Genomic DNA, 27,145 nt, shown 5'->3' with positions numbered 1-27,145 from the left:
AGAGTTTACCCTCATTATTATTATTATTATTATTATTATTATTATTATTATTTATTATTAAAAATATTAATTTTTTTAATTAATTATTTTATAGAAATGGTTATTATTTTCTATCACATTGAAATGTGAATAACCCTTTCGTTCAGAGTCTACAAATTATTTACCTCACATCCATCAGTGCAAAAATAGGAGAGGACGGGCAGAATAAAATTCCACAAATATTCGTGAGAATGCTGCCTCCTTATATACTTATATACTTTTTTTTTTTACTTTTCAGAATCGGTGGTGGGATTACCCTCTTGCGAGGTACCCACTTGGAGTATATTTTTGTCGTTTTCATTTCATTAGTCTTTATTTCTGTGTCCCGTGTCGAGAGACAATCGGGCCTTAAAAGGGTACTACCATCTGGCCAGGATGGGCCCTGAACCGCCTCCGTTAACATAGACGTTATAGCATTTCCAGAGCATTGATGCGACGTCTATGATATCCAAGGGCACGTGAACATGTATGTTCGGACGTGGAGGTCGATGTATCTCTCCAAGATAGCAGGAAGTTTCCGCAAAGGGAGTGCATTCTGGTATCTCTTCACAGAGTTTACCCTCATTATTATCATTATTATTATTATTATTATTATTATTATTATTATTATTATTTTTATTATTATTATTATTATTATTTTTTTTTTTGCTTAGGGACTTTTGGGAAATCTGCCTACAGATACCTTGGATTCCGCACTCCAAGGTTATGTGGGGTTGGTATGATAAAAAAAACAAAAATAAATATAAAAAAAGAAAAATAAATAAATGTTATAATAAATTTAACAAACTGGCGACCTACTACCAGCCCGACCCACTAAAACCCGTAACCCTTCTTTTGGAGCCCTTTACCCTCCCTCGGAACTGTCGTAAGACTTTAGTCTTCGAGGGTGGCGCTCCAACTCTGTCGCTAATGCGACTTTCTGCTTTTCTCTGCGGTTATCCTGCGTTAATAGTTAAAAATTTAAAACTATTTCAATATAAAAGCGGAATTAACAGCACAACAATAATAAAAAAAAATGTTTAATCAAGTGTAAACAGTCAAAAGATAAAATTGCAAACGGATATATAAAAAAAAGAAAAAATAAACGCGTATAAAAAATTGAAAACATAAAACTGTACAAAGATGAATAAAAAACACAAACAATTAAAAAATGTATAAGGACAAATAAATCACAAAATAAATTAATAAAAAACAAACGAACAAAATTAAAAGCTGTTTAAATTACGCTTTTTTGGCGGCCGTCGAGATCCTTCCTCGACATAACCGAGATTATGAAGTTCTCGACTTGCCGCAAATTCTCCTCTGACTGGGTCATCAGCGATACCATGTTCTCCGGTGTAACTTGACTGTTTACACCTTCGAACATGGCCTGCCTCTCCAAGTCCCATTTCTTGCATGAGAAGAGGGTGTGCTCCGCGTTGTCCTCAGGGAACTGGCAATATGCACACACCTCGTTCTCGCGTAATTTAAAGCGACACAGGTACGAGTTAAAACACCCGTGACCTGTGAACGCCTGAGTCAAGTAATAGGAAACCTGACCGTGTTTCCTATTTATCCAGGTGGCAAGTGCCGGGATAAGGCGATAAGTCCATCGACCTTTCTCCTCACCATCCCATCTTTCTTGCCATCTTTCTATGAGCCTGTGCCTCGCTTCTTTGCGGATCAGGCCCTTGCTTGGTCTTAATTCCTCATCCAAGGAACTTCTTTCTTTAGAAAAGAGAAACATTTCTTCCCTTTCCCTCGCCAAAAGATCTGCTGGCGGGACACTTGCAAGGACCTGCACAGCACTCGTAGATACCGTCTTATATGCAGAGATGATACGCGTTGTTATCGATCTCTGCGCCGACAGTATCTTTTCACAGATGGTAACACATATTTTGCTACTCAGGGATGGGGCCCATGCTGGTGCTGCGTAGAGCATTTTAGCATGGGCGACACTCGCCACCAGTCTTTTTTTTTTGTTCACGGGGTCCGCCAACATTTGGCATTAACCGTGAAAGATTAGCCGCACACTCGATCGCCTTATTTGACGCCGTAGCCATGTGGTGGTGGAAGTTTAACCTTCCATCCAACTCCACACCAAGGTATTTAATTTGTTTACTCCACTTGACCTCAAATCCGTCTATCACGATTCGTGGGAGCTCATAACCACGTCTGTCTGTGACCAGCAGTGCCTCGGTCTTTTCCAGGGCCATTTCAAGACCTCTGGTATCCAGCCAGCTTTTTGCTAGTCGCAGACATTCGTTCACCAATGTCCCAAGAGCCTCCTCACTTTCGGCAGTGCACACGAACAACGCGTCGTCCGCAAAGCCGATGATCACCGCACCTTCGGCTAGATCCATTTGCAGAAAATCATCGTAAGATACATTCCATACAAATGGACCCACCCTCGAGCCTTGAGGAGCCCCACGCTGCATCTCTTCCCTGAGAGTGCAGGTGTCTCCCTCATATATAACCCACCTGTCGCTAAGATAATTATCCATTATCCGCAACAAGTAGGGCGGCATGTTTTTCTTTTCCATCGACTCGATGAGATCTTTCCATCTTGCGGAATTAAACGCGTTGCGTATGTCAATTGCTACCAACGTGCAGAAGCTCTTCTTTTTCCCAGGTCCCAATTTGTTTTTTCCTGCTTTGGCTATGTCCACAACTGCCTCGATGGCATCAACCGTAGACTTGCCTTTACGGAAACCAAATTGGTGATCGGATAGACGATTCTCTTCGGTCAAGTGGCTTTGCATTCTCTGCAGAACCATATCCTCTAGAAGTTTACCCATCGTATCTAGCAGGCATATAGGATTATTATTATTATTATTATTATTATTATTATTATTATTATTATTATTATTATTATTATTATTATTATTATTATTATTATTATTATTATTATTATTATTATTATTATATAATAATACCTAATAAATATTAATAGTGCGTGTACCCACGCTTCGATATACACAAAAAAAGAATGGAAAAATTATTTTATTTATTTAATATTTTGATGTTTACTTTTGTCATGTATTATTGGGTGAGATGGCCATTAATGACTTTTATTTAAAATTTGTTATGTTAATGTTAGATACTTGAGAAATATTAAAGAAAAACAAATTAAAAATGTCCAAGAACAAAATAATTGATCTAATTGACATTTAATGTCAATTAGATCAATTATTTTGTTCTCGGACATTTTTTTTTTAATTTTCTCTCTAATAGAGATGGAGATATATTTGTAGGTTGAGTTGAAAATTACAATCAAACGACATTGATTGAAGATTGTATTTGAAATTTTTCGTTACATAAAAACTGCACTGAATCCCATGATAAATGTTCAAAATGTGACCAGAATAAGAGAAAAGTAATTTGAACGATTAAAAATTAAGTTTAAGCTAAAAGTAAAACATTATAAGCATTGGCCATCTCTCCCGCACACATGTGGCCATCTCACATGGACATTCCGAGAAAGATAGCCAAATGCACTTTTACAAAATGTTAATTTTGAGATTGTTTTTATGAAAATATTTTATTTTTCGTTACTTTAAAGTTAAGTCTTCAATGTTTAATTATCAATAAATGTTTAGACATAAATCGCTTTTTTATAATTTTTACAGTACTTTAAAAAAACTATGGCCATATCTCCCGGACTTACCCTATACATACATATTCAGTAAATATTAAAATTTTCTACTTTTGGAATATAGTTTTCGAAATATTGGAGGAATATGCTATTGGAATTTTGCAGAAGTATTACATTAAATATATCAAAGCACTAGAGAAATATTTTCATAAATTATTAATTTTTATTAATGGTATTTATTATACTTTTGTTTTAATACCTTACATAAGAATTTAAAATTTTGTAACGCTACGGGAGGATTTTGAATATTTTTTATTTTTTTTATTTTCAATATTTTTTGAACTATTTTGCATTTGTCATTTGATATACATATATGTCGCGTTCACAATTTGTATAAATTAAAAAAAAGAAACGTTAATTTGATATGTAATAGCGATATCCACATAATGGTATAATATGTTTATTCTGTGCACTTTATTGGGTTCGCTTGTATGTAAAATGATGTTTGATTGCGAATTGTTTAAAAATGTTTGTTTGTCATTTTTTTGTAAGGGGGAGATATATATTTAATATTAAATATTAGATATTAGAGAATATATTATTAGAGTAATATTAGAGAAATATATAACTAAAAGAGACGAGGAAATAAATCGATATTGCGCACACTGCTGCAGAGCAGAGAGTTCATCGTGCTAAAAACATAATGTGACCTTATAGACACTCGGTATTTCCTCTAAGATACACACACAGGCAGAAAAGAATATTGCTAAAGTAATAATCATCTCAGTCGGTTGCCGTTGGTTAGAAGATATTTCGAATTTACTTTTTTCTTAAGTACTACCATTCGTTCAGTGTTTAAATACCGAGAGTTGCAGTAAAGTATAGTGCTGTAAATGTCACGAAAACATTAATTTCAATTTAGGACCAAATAGGGTAAATTCGCTTCCCTAGTAGAAATTTGTCATTGAGCCACTCGATTGTTCAAGTTACTGGACAGTTTTTGTCACGGACACTGATTCTAGGCGGACTGGTAAATAACTGTAAAGTTACTGACCAACGCTCTTCGGCAAAGATTCAAGTTGAACCTGATATTGGCTAGACATAACTTCTGTCTAGTTTTTTTAATGTTACTTTAAAGTACTCCTATAAATTATAGTTCTAAGTTTGTCGTGTCGATGACCTTGCAATAATGTCTAATAACAGCTCGACTGATTATTTGCTAGAGATAAATTTGTTCTTATTCTTTCCAATGTTTTAAAACTTTTCATTTTAATTTGTTATTAATTAAAAATTTAATTAATTTATTATTATAAATTAATAATATTAATAAATAAAATTAATTAATAATAAAAAATATTAGGGGAGAGTGGTCCTAAGTTGGCCGCCTAAGCAAATTGGTCGAAAATATTAACAAAATGAAATTTAATCACTTCGGCAAGTATATATTAGTGTACAGAGATCGTTTTGCTATAATTTGTGGTATTTAGAACGTTTTAGAATGGCTTTTGTAGTCTTAATACAATAAATAGTGAAAAGCTGCATTTTGGACATTTCAGAAATAGCGGTCCTAAGTTGGCCACCCCCTGGTCCTAAGTTGGACACCACTTTTTTCGCTTGTATATAAGGAAGAAATGCATATTCTTTTTAATTACGAAGAAATTTTACAAATTTGATACATTTAGGAGAATAAAAACGCATTATTAAACTTTTTTTGTTCAGAAAATGAAGCATTATTTTATTTCATTTATTTGCAGTGGTGGATGGCTGTGGAGACAGACGTTTTTGTACTATGTCTTTTCTAATGTTTTTTAAACCATTTTTTTTGTTTTTTGTCTTTGTTTAATTCCTACGTTACACTTTTACGGTCTTTCTTGTGATAAAAAACACAAAAAAGAAGCAAAACATAAATAAAAACAAATAAAAACAATAGGTGGCCAACTTAGGACCACTGTAGATTTTTACAAATTTCAAATTATTATATTAAAAAAAAATTGAATTAAAAAATCAACAGAACCTCTTATAACAACATTAAATAAAGGAACTAGCGCACACACTCATTTAGAAATTTTTAATTATTTATCTCTTGTAGCTGCTCTCGAAAAAACAAGAAAAATTAAATTTCTTTGGTTGTAAACAATATTATTGTCCCCACAATGCGTAGAAGAATCTTAGATTATAATTAGGTCCATAAATTATATCATGGTTTATCAATATATCATACCACAAAATTATAGATTCGTCCAGTATACCATCTCTGAGAAATGCAGGGTGGCCAACTTAGGCCCACGGCCAACTTAGGACCACTCTCCCCTAATAATTATTAATAAAATTAATTAATAATATTATTAATTAATAAATATTTACAATCCTTTATAATAAATATAAAAATAATAAAATTAGTTAAAAATTAATTTTTTTAAATTCCATTTTAGTTTAATTATAATTTTCTATTAATTAAAAATTTAATGAATTTATTATTATTAATTAATAATCAATTAATCATATTAAATAATAAAATTAATTAATAAATATTTATAATAATTTATAATAAATTAATAAAAATAATTAAAAATTTAATTACCTACAGTAATCTATGTATTTATTAATTGTTAACGTTGCAAATTAAATTACTAAAAAGTTATAATAATTAAAAAATCATCTAAAATGTTTTATTACATAGCCGGTTGAACGGCCGAGTACGTTAAGCGGTGCGACTTTAGTCCAGCGGGACCCGGGTTCGCTCCCCGTTACCCCCCAAGATTTTTTCGGTGAAATTGCGTTATCGTTTTAAGGTTTATATATAGATTATAATTGGTTATACTAATAAAAAATATTTGTTTCAGTGTTATTGTTAATAATAGTGCATTAAAAAAATGAAAGTTGTTTGAAAACAGTAAATATTTAGGATATTCGAATTTAGAATTTTTTCTTAATTGAATTAAAAATCAATAAGTAATGTAGAAAATTACATGTAATAATTTACTATTTACATTATTTTTATATAATAATTCAACTAATTAATTAAAAATTATAAAATATTATATAATTTTTTATTCTATTTCATTTATTATGTTTATATTGTAATGGATACAGAAATTTTCCAAAAATAGTTTTTATTGAATTTCTTTGGTGCTAAATAGAAATTTTATATTAATTGCATGAAATAAATGTGTTAACTACAGTAAATCTTAATATTAAACAAATTTTCAGTATTTTAAAAGAATTAATTTGTCTAGTTTTTCTACAGAACCGTTGACCAAAATTTATAAAGTTGGGCTAGATAATAACTTGATGAAAAAAGCGTGACACTCCATTCCAGTTATTAGCCAGTTGGCTTGTAAAGTAACTAGACAATTTCAAGCGCGACTGGACAGTTCCTTTATAATAACTAGGACAAATTTCTACTACATTGTAAATGTAGCGAAAATTGATTATAATTCTCTCTAATTTAATTAGACAAAATCTGACAAATGAAAACATTTTTCACTAAAACCTACTATCCACTGTAGTAATTTTTGGTGAGCAAGTGTGGCTAGCGAGTGCAGTCATATGGCGCCTGCATTGCTATTGGTTGCTAACTTCGTCAATCTCCGTAAATGAGCCGATGCCATCCGATCATTGACAGTGACTATGTTTCGCGTATGTAAAATAAATTTGGATATTATCTACAATAATTAAATATAAAGTGAAACGTAGGTCGTTCGTTATCTCAGAAATTGACCATTATAAATTATTAAATTTTGCATTTATTCCTGTTCCAAGAACTATGTCTTATAATAAGTTGTTAAAAGTAAACTGCGTTCTCGTAAGTGCTATAAATTTTCATCATTCAATATTTATAAGGAAACAAAAATGTATGCTTTCAGTGAAACTCGTTGTCGTGCGTGCAGTTGTGTATTAGTGTATTAATTAACCGCGTCTATATATATATAAGTGAAATAAACATGTGTGTGTCTTCAAATGTTTATCCAACAAATATATAAGTGTGTGTGTGTGTGTCGGTGTATGTACACCGAAAAAACGATATTCTACTATTCAGAATATTTAACTTACTTTAAGAATATAAGAGACTTAAATAGGAGCCAAGAATATATTCTTAGATTAAGTATAGTGTATTCTTCTATTAAGAATATATAGAAGAATATTTTTCTCTTGTACAAAAATTATATTTAATCACTTTAAGTATATTTTAAACTTAATCTTAGAACAAGAGACACTTTTTTAAAAATCAATATATAGGTATGTATACTTAATTTGAAAGGTAGAAAATTGTACAATAAAATATATTTTGTGCAACACCTGTAAGGAAAGTAATACTTTGCATGCCTGTAAAGTAGGCGCAAAACAGTACTTTGCTGCACTAGTGCGGCAAAGTTCTTAAACTTTTGGGTTTTTTTGGTGATATACATAGGTATTTGTTTTCTATTTGTAGAATACCTGTTTTTTACAGAAATATACGCGTAAAAAACCACGAATATTTCGTGCGGTAACATACGTTCCAAACCCTGCTAAACAGTACGTATGTTGGCGTCAACTAGCGTTTCTAAACAGCTTTTTTTATCAAAACCAAAAGGTGTTGCACAAAGTACTGTGTGCAACACGTACGAAAGAAGATTTTCCAACTTCGTGCAAATTGCTGCCCTCGCTTCGCTCGGGACAGCAAACTTTGCACTCGTCGGAAAACAGCTTCTTTCTGTACTTGTTGCACAATATACTATTGTATTATATTTTTTATTAAAGTTATTACAAAAGAACAATTATAGAGCTGTCAATTTCAGTCTATGTATAATACTGTTAAAGTTTACATTTTGGTCAGTCTTTATTATAATAATGTACTTAAAAGTATAAATAAAAGACTTTTATATCAACTTTCGAACAAATAAGACATAAATTAAATAATTTTAAACGAAGATAGATACAATAGAGAAAAATACAAGAGTATGCTAAAATTCGTGGATTTTAAAAGAAGAATTAAAATTTTGTTTTACCACCATTTTCACGCTAAACTCTATTATATAAATAAATTTTAAATTAAGAACATAACAAAGAATTAAGATTTACCAAAAAAATGATTTGACGGTTTCAAAGTCGAATATTCAAAATCTTCACAGCCAATGTTTATAAGAAATGTAAATATTTCCGTCAGCCCCGAAACGTGGAAAACATGGGTAAAAAGATATTAAATCGTCATACATTGTATAAGAATAATGAGCAGTTGGTAGAATTTCAAAACATTGTAAGTGATTATTAAATCCTACAGTATCAAACTTAGTTAAGATAAATCGAATTGTTTGATTTTCAGCAGTTGGTTTAAAAATCCAACATATTGCACCAAATTGAGGTAAATTATTTTCAATAATCAATGGTAAAATACAGCCTGATTTGTAAGATGTACCACGAATGTTAGCTTCTCTAACTACTATAAAATTTTCCTGATAAGGAAGTAAGACATGCCGAAAATTCAAATAGTTATCGTAATCTATTAATCTAAATTCCTCAGAAATTGTTAAAAATTCTGGCCTAAAACCAATTTTGGAGAAGAAGCGAGTTGAAAGGTTTAAGCAATATTTTTTTACGATAGTTAAAGGGAGATTTTTTCGACTAGTTGTATTTTTTGAAGGCTGTTTTATAACCGGTCGATGTTTTCCCTTTAACCTTATTGTCCAAACGTGAATCAACGGACCAATTGTTTTTCTAACCAAAGGATGATGCACCATGTGGTGGTGTTTTGGTTTTAATGTGGTTCCAGACACTCTTAAATAGAATTCGTGATGTTCAGCAATCCTAAATGTTGACAAAAAAATAACATTCCTGATGCATTCATTTTGAGCTTAAGTTTTTTAATGTGATTTAACGTAATGATAGATGGTTTATTTCCTGAATCAGGGCCATAATTGAAATATTGAACCCTCTCATTCAGAGTATTAATAGAAAAGTATTTATCAACACAAACAAATTGATATAAAACTGCGCTCAAATCATAGTGACAGACTCCCTCTAAATAATCGTGCATAATATCTATGTACTTATTTGAAATAATGTGAAAGGATTTAAGAACATTCCGCATACAATTTGAATTTATTCCAGTGCTAGTGAAGTCATTAGTCAATACATCCCGTTCATAATTTTCGATAGTACGTAAACTTTCTACAACTTCCAATTTTTGAGTTTGAGTAATTACTCTATGATTCTTACAAAAGCGACAAAAAAAATTTGCGTTAAATGATTCGGCTAGTCCATTAATACATTGAAATCCTAAATTGTCCTAAGTTATTAAACACAATGCAAAATAAATTTGTATCTCGCCTTCTTCAGTAACAATACGAATTCCATCTGTTTCGAGGTTTTTTAGGTCATTTAAAATTGGAGAAAAAGCTTTGCCATTGTCGCTATGTCTGGCATCACTTAAAAAAAATGCTGCTGCAAAAATGTTTTCCAGAGAAGAAAGTACGTGTTGAGGAAGACATGGTATCTCATAATAAACAGCCCCAAGTTTGTGACCACCAGAATGAGAACCAGTTTCGTTGTTTGGTTCAACATCGTCGTAATATAAAAATAATGGGAAAACAATTTTACCTGCAAATTTACTCTCAATATTTCTCCATAAAGGACTTTGTATTACGTTAGTAAATTTTCGTGCATTTTTCAAAAACTCAATATTTTTCATTATTGCTACTAATACCCCTGGTAATGGCAAAAATGTCTTAAGTACTTGTTTTATAGGGATGTATTGACCATTTAGTTCAACTGGTGTTAAAATAGCGTTGCCGTTAACATTTTTTATTTTTTCAATAACACCAATGATATACGTTACTGGATGGATGTAACATGAAGTCTGTTCTAAACATTTAATTCGAAGCCTCTCCGTTTCTAAACCTTGAAATAAATTTTCTAAAGACCGGAAAATTTCATTTAAATTATTAAGATCATTGTCACTTTGATTTGTATTTTGCAGCATAGAAAAAACATTAGTCTTTAGAATATTCAAAACTCCACTAGACATATATTCCCTAAAATAGACAATGATACTCTGAACTTGAGAACGATTAAGTGTGACATTTTCATAAAGTTGACACGATAACGCAAGAGATGAGTTAAAAAGTAATGATTTAAAATCAATTACGGACACAGGAGGATCATTTAAAGCTACGACGTTATCTATCACGGCAACATAATTTTCGTCTTCGTCTAAACCGCGATTTTCAAAATTAATTCCCTCTACTTGCTCAGGTTAAATAATTATTTCATTGTTTAACACATACTGACCACCAATTAAATGATGGCATCTTAAATGTTTTCTAAAAGATCTGGCTGAATTATATTGCCTGTTACACCCATCTTGCGCACATTTAAAAATGCTATAAACATTAAACGAATGAGTGATAAACAAATGGCTGCAAAGACTTTGAATAGTTGCAAAAGAGTTAGCGCACTCACTGCAGAAAAACATTGTAATAATTACTGGTTACTTTTGGCTTAAGTCTCAATTCCTGTTAAAGAGCTGATAACACTTGTAACCTTTGGAATATGCTCGTCCTCTTTTAGATGAATGTCGTAAAAGTATTTCTGGAGAAACTGCCAAATCGGTTTGCAATTCGGCGGATATACTGCATCCAAACTGAAGAACGCTTTAAAGCAAGTATCCAAGGCTTTTACAGGAGTTCGCATAAGATAACGGGTGCTTTCAATTTGTACATAACTTGCCAAAAAGTTCGAAATTGTTGGACCAACGAATACGAGTGTTGGTTGAAGTGGCAAATTAAGCTGCTTTAAGTAAGACGCATGATTTTGAACTCCTCTGTTAATGTCTCCAGGGATCTAAAATATTTATGTCTTTTAAATAATCAAAATAAATTTTACATAGAAAAAATAACAATAAGAACAATACGTACAGTAACGTATAAAATGAAAAATTTTTCTCGCTTCAGCAATGCTTATTACATCCGTAGAATTTTTTCCTCGAGCACGCCGAATTAATAATTGAGGCAAAAGATTTAATATTATTGCATCTTGAAGTCCTACAATTAGAAAAACATTTATAATTTTTAATTTATTAATTATATAAAAAAAAACAATAAAAACCTTCAGGCGTTTTAGCATAATCATCAAGCTGTTTCAGTGTGTAACTGTCCGATTGCGATGTTTCCTTTTTAATTAAATCGATTATAAAAGCCTTGGACGTCTCCCATTTTGTAACAAGCCCATCTCCCCTGCCAGGATATAATTCCTTAAAGTCTTGGTTTAGCTAAACAATAGAAAAAATTTTATAAGTAAATAATTAAAAATCAAACATAAAAATTGATCTTATATTTTTACTAGAAGAAATAGTCTTTAGCAATTCTTACCAACTGATAACCATTTGGAAGTGTCAGAACCGACCATTCATTGAAATAGTCCGTTATAGACAGTTCATCTGCTGCGTCGACTGAGGTTCTCGAATCTTTTAAGGTTTTGACTCTAAGTGCGTGTGTTCTCGACCAATTTTCAAGAATGCAAGGCTAAGATTCATGGTTTTCGTGTTTCAAACGAGCAATTGCATTTTGGATAACAGGATCGGCCTTATTAATACTTCCTGATGAAAAATTAAATCAATTTAAAAATCAACATGAACTTAATTTAATTTGTTAAAATTTTAAATTTTCTTACCTTCTAGTAATGCCGAGGTAGTAATATTTTTCTGTTTATATTTATGCAGATTTGAAAACTGGTTTTTTTTAAAGTAGAATCTTGTTTATTTAATAAATATTTAATATTTTTAAATTTATGTGCTAGTTTTCCATAACAAGTTCTGTGATTTTCATCTGGTACATTGTAATAAACTTCCTAAAAATGTTTTTAAGAATTGTTAAATTAAATTTAATCTTTTATTCATCACAAGAATTCAATTATTTTCAAAAGTAATAAAATTCTTCGAAGAATTTCAATTATTTTCAAAAATTTATCGCAATTCAAAATTCGTACCAAATTTTGATTAAATTCCTTAAAAGAAATTAATTATTGTTTAAAGTTGGTAATAAAATTCTTCGTAAAAAATTAATTTTCAGAAACATTCAATTATTGAATAAATTATTTATTTTTGATTTTAAAAATGAATTTCGATAAAAATTTAATATTAAAAATAATTATTGCGTAAATTTTTAGAAATAATTGAATTGAAATAATGAAAATAAATTTGAAGAAATTAAAATAAATCATAGTTTCTATAGAAAAATAATAATGATTAAATATTTGTTTAAAAAAAGTTTTTGTTGTTTTCGAATAATTTTACAATTAATGAAATTCGTAAATAAATGTATTAAAACATTTTTCTCAATATTTAATCATTTTTAGAGTAAATCAGAAAATTCTTTAAAGTCAGGGAAAAAGTTAAAATTTGTCTGGAAATCTGGGGGAAATAATTAAATATTTGTGGCAACCCTATACTTATGTTCCTACTGTAACTGCTTCTCTTGAGGAAAAATGATACAAATCTTTTTAGCCGCCTCTAAACATTCAGACACTCCAGGGCTGAAAATAGAAAAGTCAAATATAACTAAATATAACTAAATATATACTAAGTTTTAAAAAATATTGTTAATCTTACTTTGCATTGTGTTTCAAAAGAGCATTGGCAATAGCGCTACTGATCGCGTTTCTGTGAGTTTCGAGCAAACATCCATGAATGTTTTGATGATTCAATGCATTTACGCATACCAAATTGTAATTAGAGAGATAATCTTTGAAATCCTATAAGTACAATTAAATTATATTATTATTCATACAAAAAAGATATTTTTTATATGAATTATATTTTCATACTTACTAGATTTTGTATGAATTCTAATGCAGCGAAAGAATGTAAATGTTTAGTGCTGCCAATAGAATTGTTATTTCTTTTTCTTTTTCGGCAACTAGAGTCTGATTTAGGTTCATCTGATGTCGAATCAGAGCCAGAAGGAATTGCGGAAGAATTATTATTAGTTTCATTAGAAACTATTGTAGATTCTGAATTTGGTGTTAACGTATGTTGACTTATTATTTCAAATTCAGAATCAAGTAGTTGTAAAGGTGGAGAATCTGATATAACAAATTGATTCTGATTAATAAGATTTCCTAAAGGCGTGATGAAAACTGGTTCACTTTTATCTTCTCCTGGACTTTTATTGTCATTTAAGAACGAATTAGGCCTACTCTCACTTGCCTACAAAAAAAATGCAGTAATTAATTGTATGTATTTGTTTGATTTTAAGTTATTTTCAAATGCTTTTTTAATTTTCTATTTTTTTATTTCAATTAATCATAAATAAAAGTTTCTTTTCAACTTAAGTAAATTATTTTCAAGCTTAATCAACTTAAAAGAAGAAATTAATTAATTAATCAATTTAATTTATTTATCAATCACAACAGAATAATTATACTAAATATCGTAATTTCACATTTCAAAGAAAATAATAAATTTAACCTTAAATACGTTCTTGTAGAATCATAAAGAATTTAATTTTTAACACTTTAAATAATTTAAAGTTATTTTCGAATACATAATTTTTCGTTAACAAGAAATTAAAATTCTTTACCTTTTCACCAAAACGAATTTAACGAATTTAAATCTAACAATTATATCTTACTGACTAACGGTTTTAATTTTTATTTAAATAAAACTTATTAATTTGTTTAAAACGTTGCAAATTAAATTTTTTACCTTTTCACTAAAACGAATTTAAAATTAAATTTGTCTTTCCCTTCGAAAATACAAAATTATGACATTCGATTAACTTTCGTTTTGACGATTCTAAAAAATTGTATTAGGTTCGATATAAAATATTTTTGTTAAATGAATGTAATTATATTACTACAAATCATTACCTCTGATTTCAATGTTTTTAAACACTCGAATAAATCTATCCTAAGGCCAATGTCAGGAATTAACTCCCTTATCAAATCGTCTGTTAGACCCTTCAATCTCCTCATATTGTTAATTTTATGGGCTAATATTAATAAAAATAAAGTGATAAATAATTTACAAACAATGATACAATAAATCCAACAAATAATAAATATAAATAAAAAAATTAAAGTACAGTTTTATTTTGAGGTTATGTACACGCGTGGTGATCAATTACACATGCTTTAAACTTTAATCTAACCTCTAAAATCTTGATAATTGTGTTTCTTACCTTTGAAGACTTCTATTAACTCATCTAATGAGTTATTTTGAAGCCAGACAGTCACTTGGTCTATGAATTCGGTCAAGAGTGCAATTATTTGATGTACGTATCAAATAAACACAAATATACGCACGATTCCCACCGACAATTAAAATCACTGCACACGACCTATCGGTTAATGAGTATACTGTGGCGTCTGTTGGCGCTTAGATTAAATTGAGAAACGCTTGTATTCTTCTTTTAAGAAGAATATTTAAGAAAATTTTCTTAAAATTACAATATTTTTAAGAGAATTAATTTAAGAAAATTATACTCTTAATTTAAGACACGGTTGTCTTCAAGCACTTTTAGGTTTACCTAAAATGAGTCAAAATTGTGCTAACGCAGTTTTATCTGGAATCGGCCCAAGATTCCAAATTTTCATTTCCGAAAATTGTAGCTGATTCTTTTTTCGAAAAAAACCAAAAAAACATATATATATATGGGCAATTCCACGTGAGCTTTTAGTCGACCTCTTAAAATCGGCCAAAAATATTTTTTTTCTATTCTGTATCGAAGAAAAACAGATACGTATTTTTTTATTTTTGTTTAATTGTCCAAATTCTCGAGTTATGAATTTTCGAAATTTTGGACTTGTAATTGTAGACCTATATTTAGTAGCTTATAAGTCCGAAAATATTGAGTTTAGGAAAAATTTGTCACAGAATGAAAGTTTTAGTTTTCTTTCGACTTTTAAGAAATGTAAACAAAAAATTTTTTTTAAATTTTTTATTAAAAATTTTTTTTTTTTTGTAAACAAATTAATTTTTTTTTATAAACAAATTAATTTTTTTTAACTTTAGCCCGGATTTTTTTTATTTTTTTTAAATTTATTTATTCCTTATAATATAGAGGAAGATTTTCCAAAAAATCCCGAGAGGTGGGACTGATGTGTTGAATGAGTTTTAAAACATTTTCAAAAATTACTTGCAATCATCACAGTGGGATTTTCTTACAATTAACTTCTAAAATTGTCTATACAGCGTAGATCCTTTAATTTAAAAAAAGAACTCTCAAATAGATTAAAATTATACACTGTAGACAATTTTAGAAGTTAATTGTAAAAAAAATCCCACTGTGGTGCTTGCAAGTGATTTTTGAAAATGTTTTAAAACTCATTCAACACATCAGTCCCACCTCGGGACTTTTTGAAAAATCTTCTATATATTATAAGGAATAAATAAATTTAAAAAAAATAAAAAAAATCCGGGCTAAAGTTAAAAAAAATTAATTTGTTTATAAAAAAAAATTTTTTTTAATAAAAAATTTAAAAAAATTAACAAAAAATTTTTTTGTTTACATTTCTTAAAAGTCGAAAGAAAACTAAAAGTTTCATTCTTTGACAACTTTTTCCTAAACTGAATAATTTCGGACTTATAAGCTACTAAATATAGGTCTACAATTACAAGTCCAAAATTTCGAAAATTCATAGCTCGAAAATTTGGACAATTAAACAAAAATAAAAAAATACGTATCTGTTTTTTTCGATACAGAATAGAAAAAAAATATTTTTGGTCGATTTCAAGACGTCGACTAAAATCTCACGTGGAATTGCCCATATATATATGTTTTTTTGGTTTTTTTCGAAAAAAGAATCAGCTACGATTTTCGGAAATGAAAATTTGGAATCTTGGGCCGATTCCCGATAAAACTGCGTTAGCACAATTTTGACTCATTTTAGGTAAACCTAAAAGTGCTTGAAGACCACCGTGAAGAATATATTAAGATAAATTTTAAGAATTTTTTTTTAAGAATATAATTTTCTCAAAATTAGAATACCGTTTTTTCGGTGTAAAAATCCTTCCAGTTTATCTCCATTAGTCAAGAATTGACGGAAAACCGTCGATAAAAATCCCTATTTTTCTTTCACTCTTTCTTTCTGCATTTACAAACGACTATAGTAATTTTACGTACACAATACTTCTGAGTTTACTACAGTTGTTTGGAACTATTGGACGAAATAGTAAGAAACTTTGCTAATTTGGTGAACATTTGTCAGATTAGTGACTTAGTGTAGAAAATAGTAAAAAATACAAAAAGTCTCCTTATTTCCGGTGGTTGCAATGTGAAAATATTAAATTCTAGTGTGATTTTATACAAAAATTAGTAATCTCGGTCTCTCCGTGTAGTTATTCATTTACTAAGGATGAGGTATTTTTTACTAATTGCTAAAACAAAAAGTCAGCCAAGATTTTACTAACAATTAGATATTTTAAACTAATTCAGATTTAGAGAGAAGAAGCGATGTAATTATTTTAAATTTGTAATTTTTCATGTTGATTAAAATGAGAAATTAATAAATTACCCCAATTGCACGGAATTCATCCACATTTTAGGAATATTAAAATTAATGAACCTTATAGAAATAATGAGGAAATATTCCATTTGGAATATTGTAATTGTAATGTAGTAGAAATATTTAATTGAAATATTTTATATGGGGTAGGTAGTTGATCTGAACCAAACTTCACAAGAATTTACCAAATTATCTGCAAATTTTTTTTTCTTATTTAAATCTTTTATCATTTATGTACGTATACCAAAATATAGTACATGGAAAAAATATTTTTCAAATTTTACAAAACTTTTTTGAATAAATCTGAAGTTAGCGTCGACGCTAAGAATCAAAATCAATTTTCTTTCGGCTGAGCGTCGACACTAATTTTACTGAAGTAATAATTTGTTTGATTCAAATAAACGATTACCTGTCTATTATAAAATAAATATTTATTTAATACTGAAACTATTAGTCCCAATTATAATTTATTTGATAATAAACAAGTAATTTATTATTTGAGACAAATAAATTTTCTATTCATTGTTCAGGAAACTCTTTTGGATAAATCAATCTAGAAAATTCAGATTCACGTAATTTGTAGAGAAGTTTTGTAAAATGCTACAAAATTTTAGCACAATCTAATCTACTAAACAATATTTGAAGTTACTTTAATCACAGTTTGCTAAGGATCTCAAATTGAGAGTACATAAAAGTGTAACAAATTGGTGGAACGCAAAGTTTTGATGCTGTTAATAGTCTCAATTTGAGATCCTTTCAAAAAATGTGTTGAATAACTTTGCACTTTGTGCTACTAAAGACCAAAAGTTTTGTAAAATTATGAATAAATTTTGTACACGTATAGAGTAAGAACTTTACATGATTTTTAGATAATCTTGTTCGAAGAAGCAAAATATTGTCAAGTACTTTTGGAAGAGGATATACTATTGCAAGAGGATATATTAGATACATATATATTATTGAAAGTGAAAGAAGTGATCATCCTTTGAGCGCGGATAAATGTGATACCTACACTAATCCCGCTTATACGAACTTGCCTTTTGAACTGTGAATACAAGTGTTACTTAAGTCAGAAACAAAAATAGATTAAATCTATTTTTCAACCTGTTACAAATCGTTTATATAACAAAAGATAACTGACACAGAGTTTATAATAGAAGAGAGATAGCATCTGTTGTTAAATTATTATTATTATTAGTAATTAAAAAGAAAAAATTCATGTTAATAAAAGAGAAGAAAATTGAGGCGAAGGAAATGACGAAGAAGTGTAAGATTTGTGAGTTGTTTGGTGAGAATCAAGTGGCAAATCATGGATTAAGTCATCCGTGTCATTTGGCAAATTTGCAACAGTCAAACATCCTCAATTTGGGCTTGAATTATGATTCCGACACAAACTACGTGAATCACGGTTTACTAAATGGTCTTTATCTGCCGCAACTCAAGGATATGATGCTCGCCGCCTACTTACTTAGAGGTAAACTTTTTTATAATATAACAAAATAGTTCTAAAAAAGTGTAAGAAAACAATTTTAAAGAAATTTGTGTTTGTTACTGTTTTACAATTTTTATCAAGTTATGAATATTCCCTTAGTAAAAGAAAATTAGTAAATTGAAATTTTTATTATAATAAATTATTATAATTTATATGATAATCATGACTGGAACCAACGTAAAATTAATTTACACAGGCGAAATTTTTATTTCTAATTATTAAAAAACAGTGGAGACCCCATTATCCGGATTTTTGATTATGCGGGCAAATTTCAAATACATTTTAAAAAAATTTTAAAGTTTATGAGCATTAAATAACAAAAATTTTTTGTTAGAAATATTAGAGAAATATTAGATAAAATAATATTTCTCAGGATAAAGGAAAATAGGTTTCACTGTTAACACAAATAAAACACAAGGTCTATTAAGCTGACACCACAACTTTGCTATTTTTAAATTTCAACAATAAGGTAGTTCAAGTTGGGTGGGGGAAATCCAATATGGCTGCCATCAGCTGATTTACCGGAGGACAAACAATGCATTGAATTCAATGGGACAAATCAGTTTTTTAACCATAACTTTTTAAATATTCATTTTTGAACCATAGTGTAATGGAAAATTATTCTTTATTTATCGAAATCTATTTTTTAAAACAATAAAATTTAATTTTTTGGTTTTATTGTTTTAAAAAATAGATTTCGATAAATAAAGAATAATTTTCCATTACACTATGGTTCAAAAATGAATATTTAAAAAGTTATGGTTAAAAAACTAATTTGTCCCATTGAATTCAATGCATTGTTTGTCCTCCGGTAAATCAGCTGATGTCAGCCATATTGGATTTCCCCCACCCAACTTGAACTACCTTATGCCATAATTTAGGGCTCAATTAGAGCTAATTACCGCTAAAAAGTAAAAATTTACCGCTCCTCATTTTTAAAAAAAAAGGTCATTGGTGCTAGCTTAACGTTAAGCTGGCACCATTCGCTTTTTATACATGATAAATAAAGACAAATCAAAAATTTCTTTTTGCCATAATTTAGGGCTCATTTAGGGCTTTCAAATGGATAAAAAAAATTTCCAACAAACAATCTTTAATTAAAAAAAAATAGTTTTTCCAATTTTCACACTGCAAAAAATTGAGTCATTAACGCCCATGCTTAAATTAATGGAAATATCAGCAAAGTTAGTACTGGAAACAGGACTGAGGTCCAAATAATTACTTTTGACATTAAAAATTGTTCCAAAAATAATTTGTTTAAACAAATTGTTATAAACAAAACAGAACTGAGGTCCAAATAATTACTTTTGACATTAAAAATTGTTCCAAAAATAATTTGTTTAAACAAAGTGTTATAAACAAATAAAAAAAATTACAGAATTTTTAAAAAATAACGCCGCAATACGATTTTACAAGAAAAGTTATTAGAGAAATATGTCTTAATTTCTAAACATTCTTCAATTTTAATCATTAATTTAATAAAAATTTAATTTAACTAATTACTCTTTTAAAAAATCTTAACGACAAAATTATTTACTTGTTCCACAGTCCTGCTTCTAATATTGCCTTTAGTGATTCTCAATGTGTCTGAATTTCGGGATCTGCTAATTAAAATTGTTCCGCTCTTCGTCTTTTTTTAAAAAAACGGTTCCTGGTATTTCCAAAAATAATTACAAAATTAATTCGATTTTTCGTTACACTATTTAGGGCTTATCTAGGGCTTAAGGGTTAATGCTTTCTTTACAATTTCCTCACTACACAAAAGTGCTCAAAGTTTGTTTCAAAAATTTATTTTCTGATTATAACTGTGTCAGAATTTCGGGCTTTAATAGGGATTATCACCGCTGCTAATTAAAATGTTCCTCCTTTCGTCTTTTCTTAAAAATACGGTCCTAGGATTTCCAAAAATAATTACAAAATCACTTTTTTTCGTTTGATTAATTAAGGCTTATTTAGTACTTCCTAAAAAATCGGGATTTTTTTCCGGAAAATCAATCTTTATTGGAATCTTTTAAATAATAATTAGAGGTGTGCAAAAAGCTCGAAAAGCCGAGCCGAGCCGGGCCGCAATTTTTTCGAGTTGAGCCGAGCCCGAGCCGGGCTCGATGTATCGGGTACCCGGAATTTTCGAGTACCCGAAACATTCGGGTACCCGAATTCACTGGAGTACTCGAATATTTCGGGTACTCGAATGAATTCGGGTAACCGAAATTTTCGAGTACTCGATTTAATTCGAGCTTTTAAATTAAAAAAAATTTTTTTTTGAAAAAAAAGAATTTAATTAAAAATTAATGAAGAAAATTTTGGATTTTCTCAAGGGCTCGAATCAAATCGAGTACTCGAAAATTTCGAGTACCCGAAATTATTCGAGCTTTTTATAAAGCTCGGCTCGGCCCGAGCTCGGCTCGAGCTCGAACTGAATAAGCTCGGCTCGGCTCGAAAAATGAAAAGCTCGAAAATACCCGCTCGAGCTTCGGGTTTCGAGCTTTTTGCACACCTCTAATAATAATATTTACTTTAAATACTGAAATTAATTATGCAATTAAATTATTATCGTACTAGCTAAAATAACCCGCGCTAAAGCGCGTGTGTGGTTTCTTTTTTTATGGTATATAAACATATGTACAAAAAATAAAATTTCATTTTTATATTACATTATATTTCGAAAATAAAAGTAAAAATTATTATAAGCAAAAAAATTTAAAGAATGTTATTAAAAATTTTAAAGATTATTTAGGGTTTAAAAAATTTTAATTGAATTTTCAAAAAATTATAAATTTTTAGTAAAATTTTTGGTAAACTTCAGTTTTTTAAAAACTTTTAATCAAATTTATGTCAAACTTTAATTTTTTTTTAATTTTCCTCAATTTCGTATGAATTCTATTATTTACAAAATTCTTTATAAGAATTCAATTTTAAGAAATAGGTATTTAATTATTCAATAAATTATTTATTTTTGCATTTAAGTAATTAAATTCTCGTAGAATTTTCTAATAAAAATTGAGTTAAACATGAATACAGTTAAAATTTTAGACTTGAATATTTATTATTCAAATTATTCAAATATTCGAATAATATTTGAATTTAAAAGCATTATAGTACCTATGAATTTTAAGAAATAATTGAATTTTGAAAAGGTTTCAAATTAAATTCTTTGGAAATTTTAATTTTTCATACTTTTAACCAACAATTTTGTAGAATTACTTATTTTGAAAAAGTTTAATTGAATTCTTTTCTGAAATTATTTGAAGTGTTTATTTTTTAATACGTATTCAATTGAAGAATTTCTGAATAATTAAAATTTAATTAATTAATTAATTTAATTTAATTTTTTTAATTATATACAAATGGATTTGAAAATTCTCAAAGAAATATTTTATAAACTTTCGCGTCAATATTTCACATAGGCGGACATTTTCCTATTTGCAGCAATATTTCAAGGACCTTGCACTGTACTATTTCAATCTTTCAGTGAAATATTCAGGAAATATTTAGGAAATATCATGTGCTGTGTGGGAACTGATTTAACGAAGAATTTTATTTAAAAATTCTATAGAAAATAATAATTTAATAAAAATGAGGAAAATAATTTTGAAAAAGTTAAAGTAAAAATATTCCTATTAGATATATAAAACAATTATCTTGTTACTCGGTTATCTTTTATTTCTTCATGATTTATATAATAAAAATGTAAATATATTTTTACAATCGTTTTTAACAAATAGAAATTTTGTAAATATTTTTTCGAAAATAAATTTAATATTTTTTAAACAAAATTTTATTTGTAATGATCTGAATTTTAATTGCCAAAAGAATAGCTCGCCGGATGGAGTCCGGGTACTTAGTTTAGTTTAGCAAATTAGTCTTTAAATCTTTATCAAAACATTATTTAAGTTAAGGACCGTTATATACCATGATTTAGAGTAAGGTGTAGTCATTAATAAGGCATTAATTAAACCTTCGTAAGAAAGTATATTTTAATAACAAATAAAAGAATAACAAAATATCATAAGCAAAATAAATCGTAGAAATACTAGTAATAAAATATCGTTCGCTAGTTTATCATCCGAGAATAGTGACTTATTTTAGTTTACCGTTTCACTATTGAACGTTTCACTTATTACATATTTACCGAGTTTTACATTACATTACGTTACTTAATTTTACTAACGAGTTACGCTTTACTAGATTTAATTATTTCCGAAGCTAGTCATGAATTTACTTCTCGATTTTCATATTGAACGATTACGTAGTTTGTACACTCTAGTAGGGACGATTTCGCAATACTTCACTAGGGAGAAATCGTGTCAATGAAGAGCCAGTACACTCGCTGACCCTCTTATCCAATAGGAAAATATACCGAAATAATTAAATCTCTATTCAAGCTTCATCTTCCCCCAAGATGCACCTTGGGTTGAAGAATCTACCTAGTGCGTCATCTCCGTCAAGAGAGTTGCCCCTCAACTCGGCGGGGATGGATCAACCATAGTTTTGTGTTGTAAATGTGTAATTGTGTGAGTGCTAGTGTATGTGAATTCTAGTGCTAGGACCAACACGGTTGCCCCTATAGAAGGTCCACTGCTCTAGAGAGTAGTAAGAGTAATGTGAGTCGAGAGTGTAATAGTGTAGAGAATGTAGTGAGTGCATTGGTTTCACACGGAAGCCCCCCTAGAGCAACCACAGCTCTCACGGTGAGAGAGAAAGGAAGCGAGGCGAAGGGTGTTACCCTGGTCAACGGTTGCCCCCGAGCCCCAGTGCACATCTCCTTCTGGAATTCTTACACAGAGCTAGTGGTAGCGGTAGCCCCCACATTTCACCTGCCCTGTGCAAAAGGTAAAAGGGTTAAGGGTGAAAGAGTGTAAGAGTGAGCTGCTGTCGGTCTACCTCGGAGCAAGCCCAGAGTCAGTTCATGGCCGGATCACTCCTATACAAATTCGTGGTACACTTTTAACAGCGCCACTAGTTAACCGACTAGTAACAACTAACCTTTTCCTCACCCCGCACCTCCCGATTTAACCCTAGTGCAAAAGCGCGGGAAATTTGAATTTTAAATTGTGTAGGGCCAGTAATTGATAGAAATAAAAGTTATTTTGTCACTTTAAACTTGAAAATAACAAAATTTAATTAAAAAATTTGTATAATTTTTTAAATTAAAAAATGTTATTTTCAAGTTTAAAGCAACAGTAAGAAAATGTTTCAAAAATGTGATTAGAAGAAAATAAATGATATCAGGAAATAAATGTAAAGTAGGTTTCATTTATTTAACTATAAAAATTTATTTATTTCCCTAAAATAAATAAATAATTAATTTGAAATGCCAAACACTTTGGTCCAGTTGATGTTTAATTGTGAGAAGGATTCCTCCCGGAAAGAAAAAACATTATATTTAATTTAAAAAATTTCAAAGTTAAAATAATGATTTATTTATAAATTTTTTTCTTATTTTTAATTTAATTGTATATCCATTATTTAGAAAATTTAATACTTACTGTTTTTCCATTCCTCCTTTTGTTTTCAATCCAGACTGATATTGCCTGCTAGCCTCCAATTCAATAATATTGCCATCTTTGATAATTGTATGACCGCATAAAATTTTATTAATATGGATGCACCAATTATTAATACAATGGATTATAATATTTTCTGTGAATCTTTCTTTTATACTTCGCCGATGATCGTTACATTTGATCCATTCAAAATCCAAAACTTTATTTAATTCGTCTTTCAATGACTGCCTTAAATTTGCTTCCCACGCAAACGAGGGCAACTTCACCTCTACAAGGTTAACTCCTCTCGTGAAGCCTCTTTCAAAGTAATCAGCGTTTGGAACCATTTGCGTTTTGCAGTTAATTTTTTTCAAAATTTCTACATTGTAATTCTCTTTGTCAGAGAAGAAAGCCTGGAAACAAGATTTGCAATCCTTAATTCCTTCAATGTCAGAAAGAACAACTGACGCAAATCGTCCTGCCGATATGATTCTCCTCGATGCTGTGACATGTGACCATTTTTCTTTCACTCTTTTTTCGGGATGAGGTGCCTCGTCGAATTCATGGGATCTTTCACCAGAACGCTCTGTGTTTGTATTTTCCTTCGAAGCAAAACTTCCCAAGGCTGTTAAGCAGACTCCCTGATCATCTACGCAATTTGCTCCGATGGAATTTTTGCAGGTTATGCTGGTGACAAGTAGTGCTTTTAGTTGAGATTCAGCCTGATAACAGGATGGACTGACGTTTCGTACACCGTACGCTTTTAAGCGGCCAAAAAAATTTTCCAGCGGATCCTGGTTAAAATATCCTGTTTTCAGATAAGGAAAGCCTTTCTCTTTTACAATTTTCCAAAGATCTGCCATCAAATAAAGAGTCCTTTCGAATCTGCGAGGTGTATCGTTCGCTCTTGATGGAGGTTCATTTTTTGTATTTAGGAATCTCATGTTGTTGATTTTTTTTATGGCGTCAATCCAAAATTGAAAATGAGGACTTCTATCCGAGACAACTTGTAATAGTGGCTTGTTCATCGCAATAGCATCTTCTTTTCGTTTTCTCGAATTGCAAGAGTCGAACAACTGATCTTGAAAGTAGGTAAATTCTGCTGTATGCACAGCTTCCTCGTCAATTTCAAAGGTTCCAGCTTTGAAATTATTAAAAATATATGAATTAGTCTTTTCATATTATAATGAATATATAACTTTCTTATTCCTAATTAATAATGATAATTTCCTAAATCAAAAATATTCACCTTTCAAACCAACACAGATTTTAATCCATTCTGCCATTGAACGACTAAAAAGTTGACAGCAATAAATTACTTTCATTTTCTTCACTTTGTTTATTCTAACATGACTTTCAGTGATTTTTGGAAAGTGGCGCATAAATAATCGACTGTTCAAATCCATATCGTGGGCTTTCTCATAATACTTCCAGAACACGAATTTTCTGGGAATTTTTGGATTTCTTAATGCTTTTTTGTACTCCAGTTCCAACTTATAGGACATTAAAAGGTTTCTAAAAGATTTGCTCATATGGACTGTATCGTGCAAAAGACAAATCTTGCTGCCGTTCATCTTAATGATTCCATCCCTCGAATCTAGAAATTACATATTTTCAAAATTTACATGGTGCATGATTAAAAACTGACATTATTGTTAAAAAATTTCAAATTAAAATGTTTTGAAATTCAATAACACTTATAAGAATATTTTTATAACATGAAGATATCGATTGCTCCGAGTCAGTGATCGATTTCTTCATGTTTTACAATAATTAAAAATAATTAAGTAATAAAATCATTTTTTTATATTATAAAAATATTATTACAGTAACTTTTTCAAAATTATTTTCATCATTTCAAATTAATTATTACTTTCTACAATTTTTAACTAAATTACTTATATAAATTAATTATATTTAACAATTTTTCGAAAATTTCTTTGAGCATTTTTAAATCTATTCTTAATTCTTCAATTAAATATTGTATTAGAAAATAAATACTTCAAATATTTAAAAAAAAGAAATGAAACTTTTTTAAAAAAATTAATTAATTCTACACAACTTTATAAAAAATTCATATATTCAAAATTTTTTATTTAAAACTGTTTCATAATTCAATTATTTCTAAAAATTCACGCTTTAATGCTTTAAATATTCAATTATTATATATTATCTATAAATTCATTTTCAAATAATTTTTTTCAGAAAATTCTACGAGAATTCAATTATTTAAATAAAAAGAGACATAATTTATTAAATGATTCTATTACTTTTAAAATTGCCAATTTACCTGGTTCAATTCCTTTCGCACCACAATCTACAACATATGACTCTCTCCAATGTCGAAGCACCTTATTGTTTAAAGATCCTGCATCGGAAACTGTGGCCACAACATGAAATCCAGCATTTTGCAGCATTTCAATATTTGGCGAACAATGTTGACCAAGTCTCCATATGTCGTTTGCGCATTAGCAAAATAATAAGAGATGGGTAACTTGGTATTTTTCCACAACCCTCTTATCATACAAACTAGGATGTGGTTTGCGAATTTGCTTGTTCTTCGATTTCCAAAGTCCTCAAATCCGATGATCTTGTCCTTTTTGTAATCGTAGCGTAGCTCTGTTTTTAGGTAAGTCTCGTCCCACATTAAGATGACTACCTTTTCCTTTTCATTTGTTAAAGTGTCCGCACAATCCTTCAACAGTGCTGAAATATTACTATTAATGCCCTATCAAGATCAATTCGTGCCAAATTCCGCTTCACGGTACTAACAGAAGGTAGAATCAAAATGTCTGTCAGAAATCTGTATGATGCTGGCGAGCGTTTATATACAGCCAAAGCCATATTTTTTCCTCGTCGGTCAATCCCCTGCCATGTGAAGCTTTTAATGCATTTTGCAATTGCATTTTAACAATTGCCTGTTGTGTAGAGGAAAGGTGTTGGAAATTTTTACACAAAAGGAAGCACTGCTTCTCTAAATTTTTCCGAGCTGATTTCTGCTGATTTCTAGTCCTCCTACAAAAGATTTAAAGTTATTTTTGACATATTTAACGGATTATTATTATTTATTATTAT

General features: G+C 29.5%; 2 protein-coding genes across 2 annotated transcripts in view; both read left to right on the top strand.

The window, feature by feature from the left end:
* LOC122505686 overlaps positions 1–27,145 on the top strand; it is a 654,464-nt gene that overhangs the window by 401,533 nt on the left and 225,786 nt on the right. The gene's annotated exons all lie outside the window — the stretch shown is intronic.
* LOC122505690 overlaps positions 1–27,145 on the top strand; it is a 176,901-nt gene that overhangs the window by 54,863 nt on the left and 94,893 nt on the right. Inside the window, exon 2 of the mRNA XM_043617472.1 lies at positions 17,962–18,566. Within this exon, the coding sequence (XP_043473407.1) occupies positions 18,311–18,566 (256 nt within the window). The 5' untranslated portion in view covers positions 17,962–18,310. The remainder of the gene's footprint in view (positions 1–17,961; positions 18,567–27,145) is intronic.

This window comes from Leptopilina heterotoma, unplaced genomic scaffold, assembly GCF_015476425.1.
Source record: "Leptopilina heterotoma isolate Lh14 unplaced genomic scaffold, ASM1547642v1 Lhet_362, whole genome shotgun sequence".
In the NCBI taxonomy this organism is placed as follows: Eukaryota; Metazoa; Arthropoda; class Insecta; order Hymenoptera; family Figitidae; genus Leptopilina; species Leptopilina heterotoma.
This window is presented reverse-complemented; position numbering and strand designations above follow the sequence as displayed.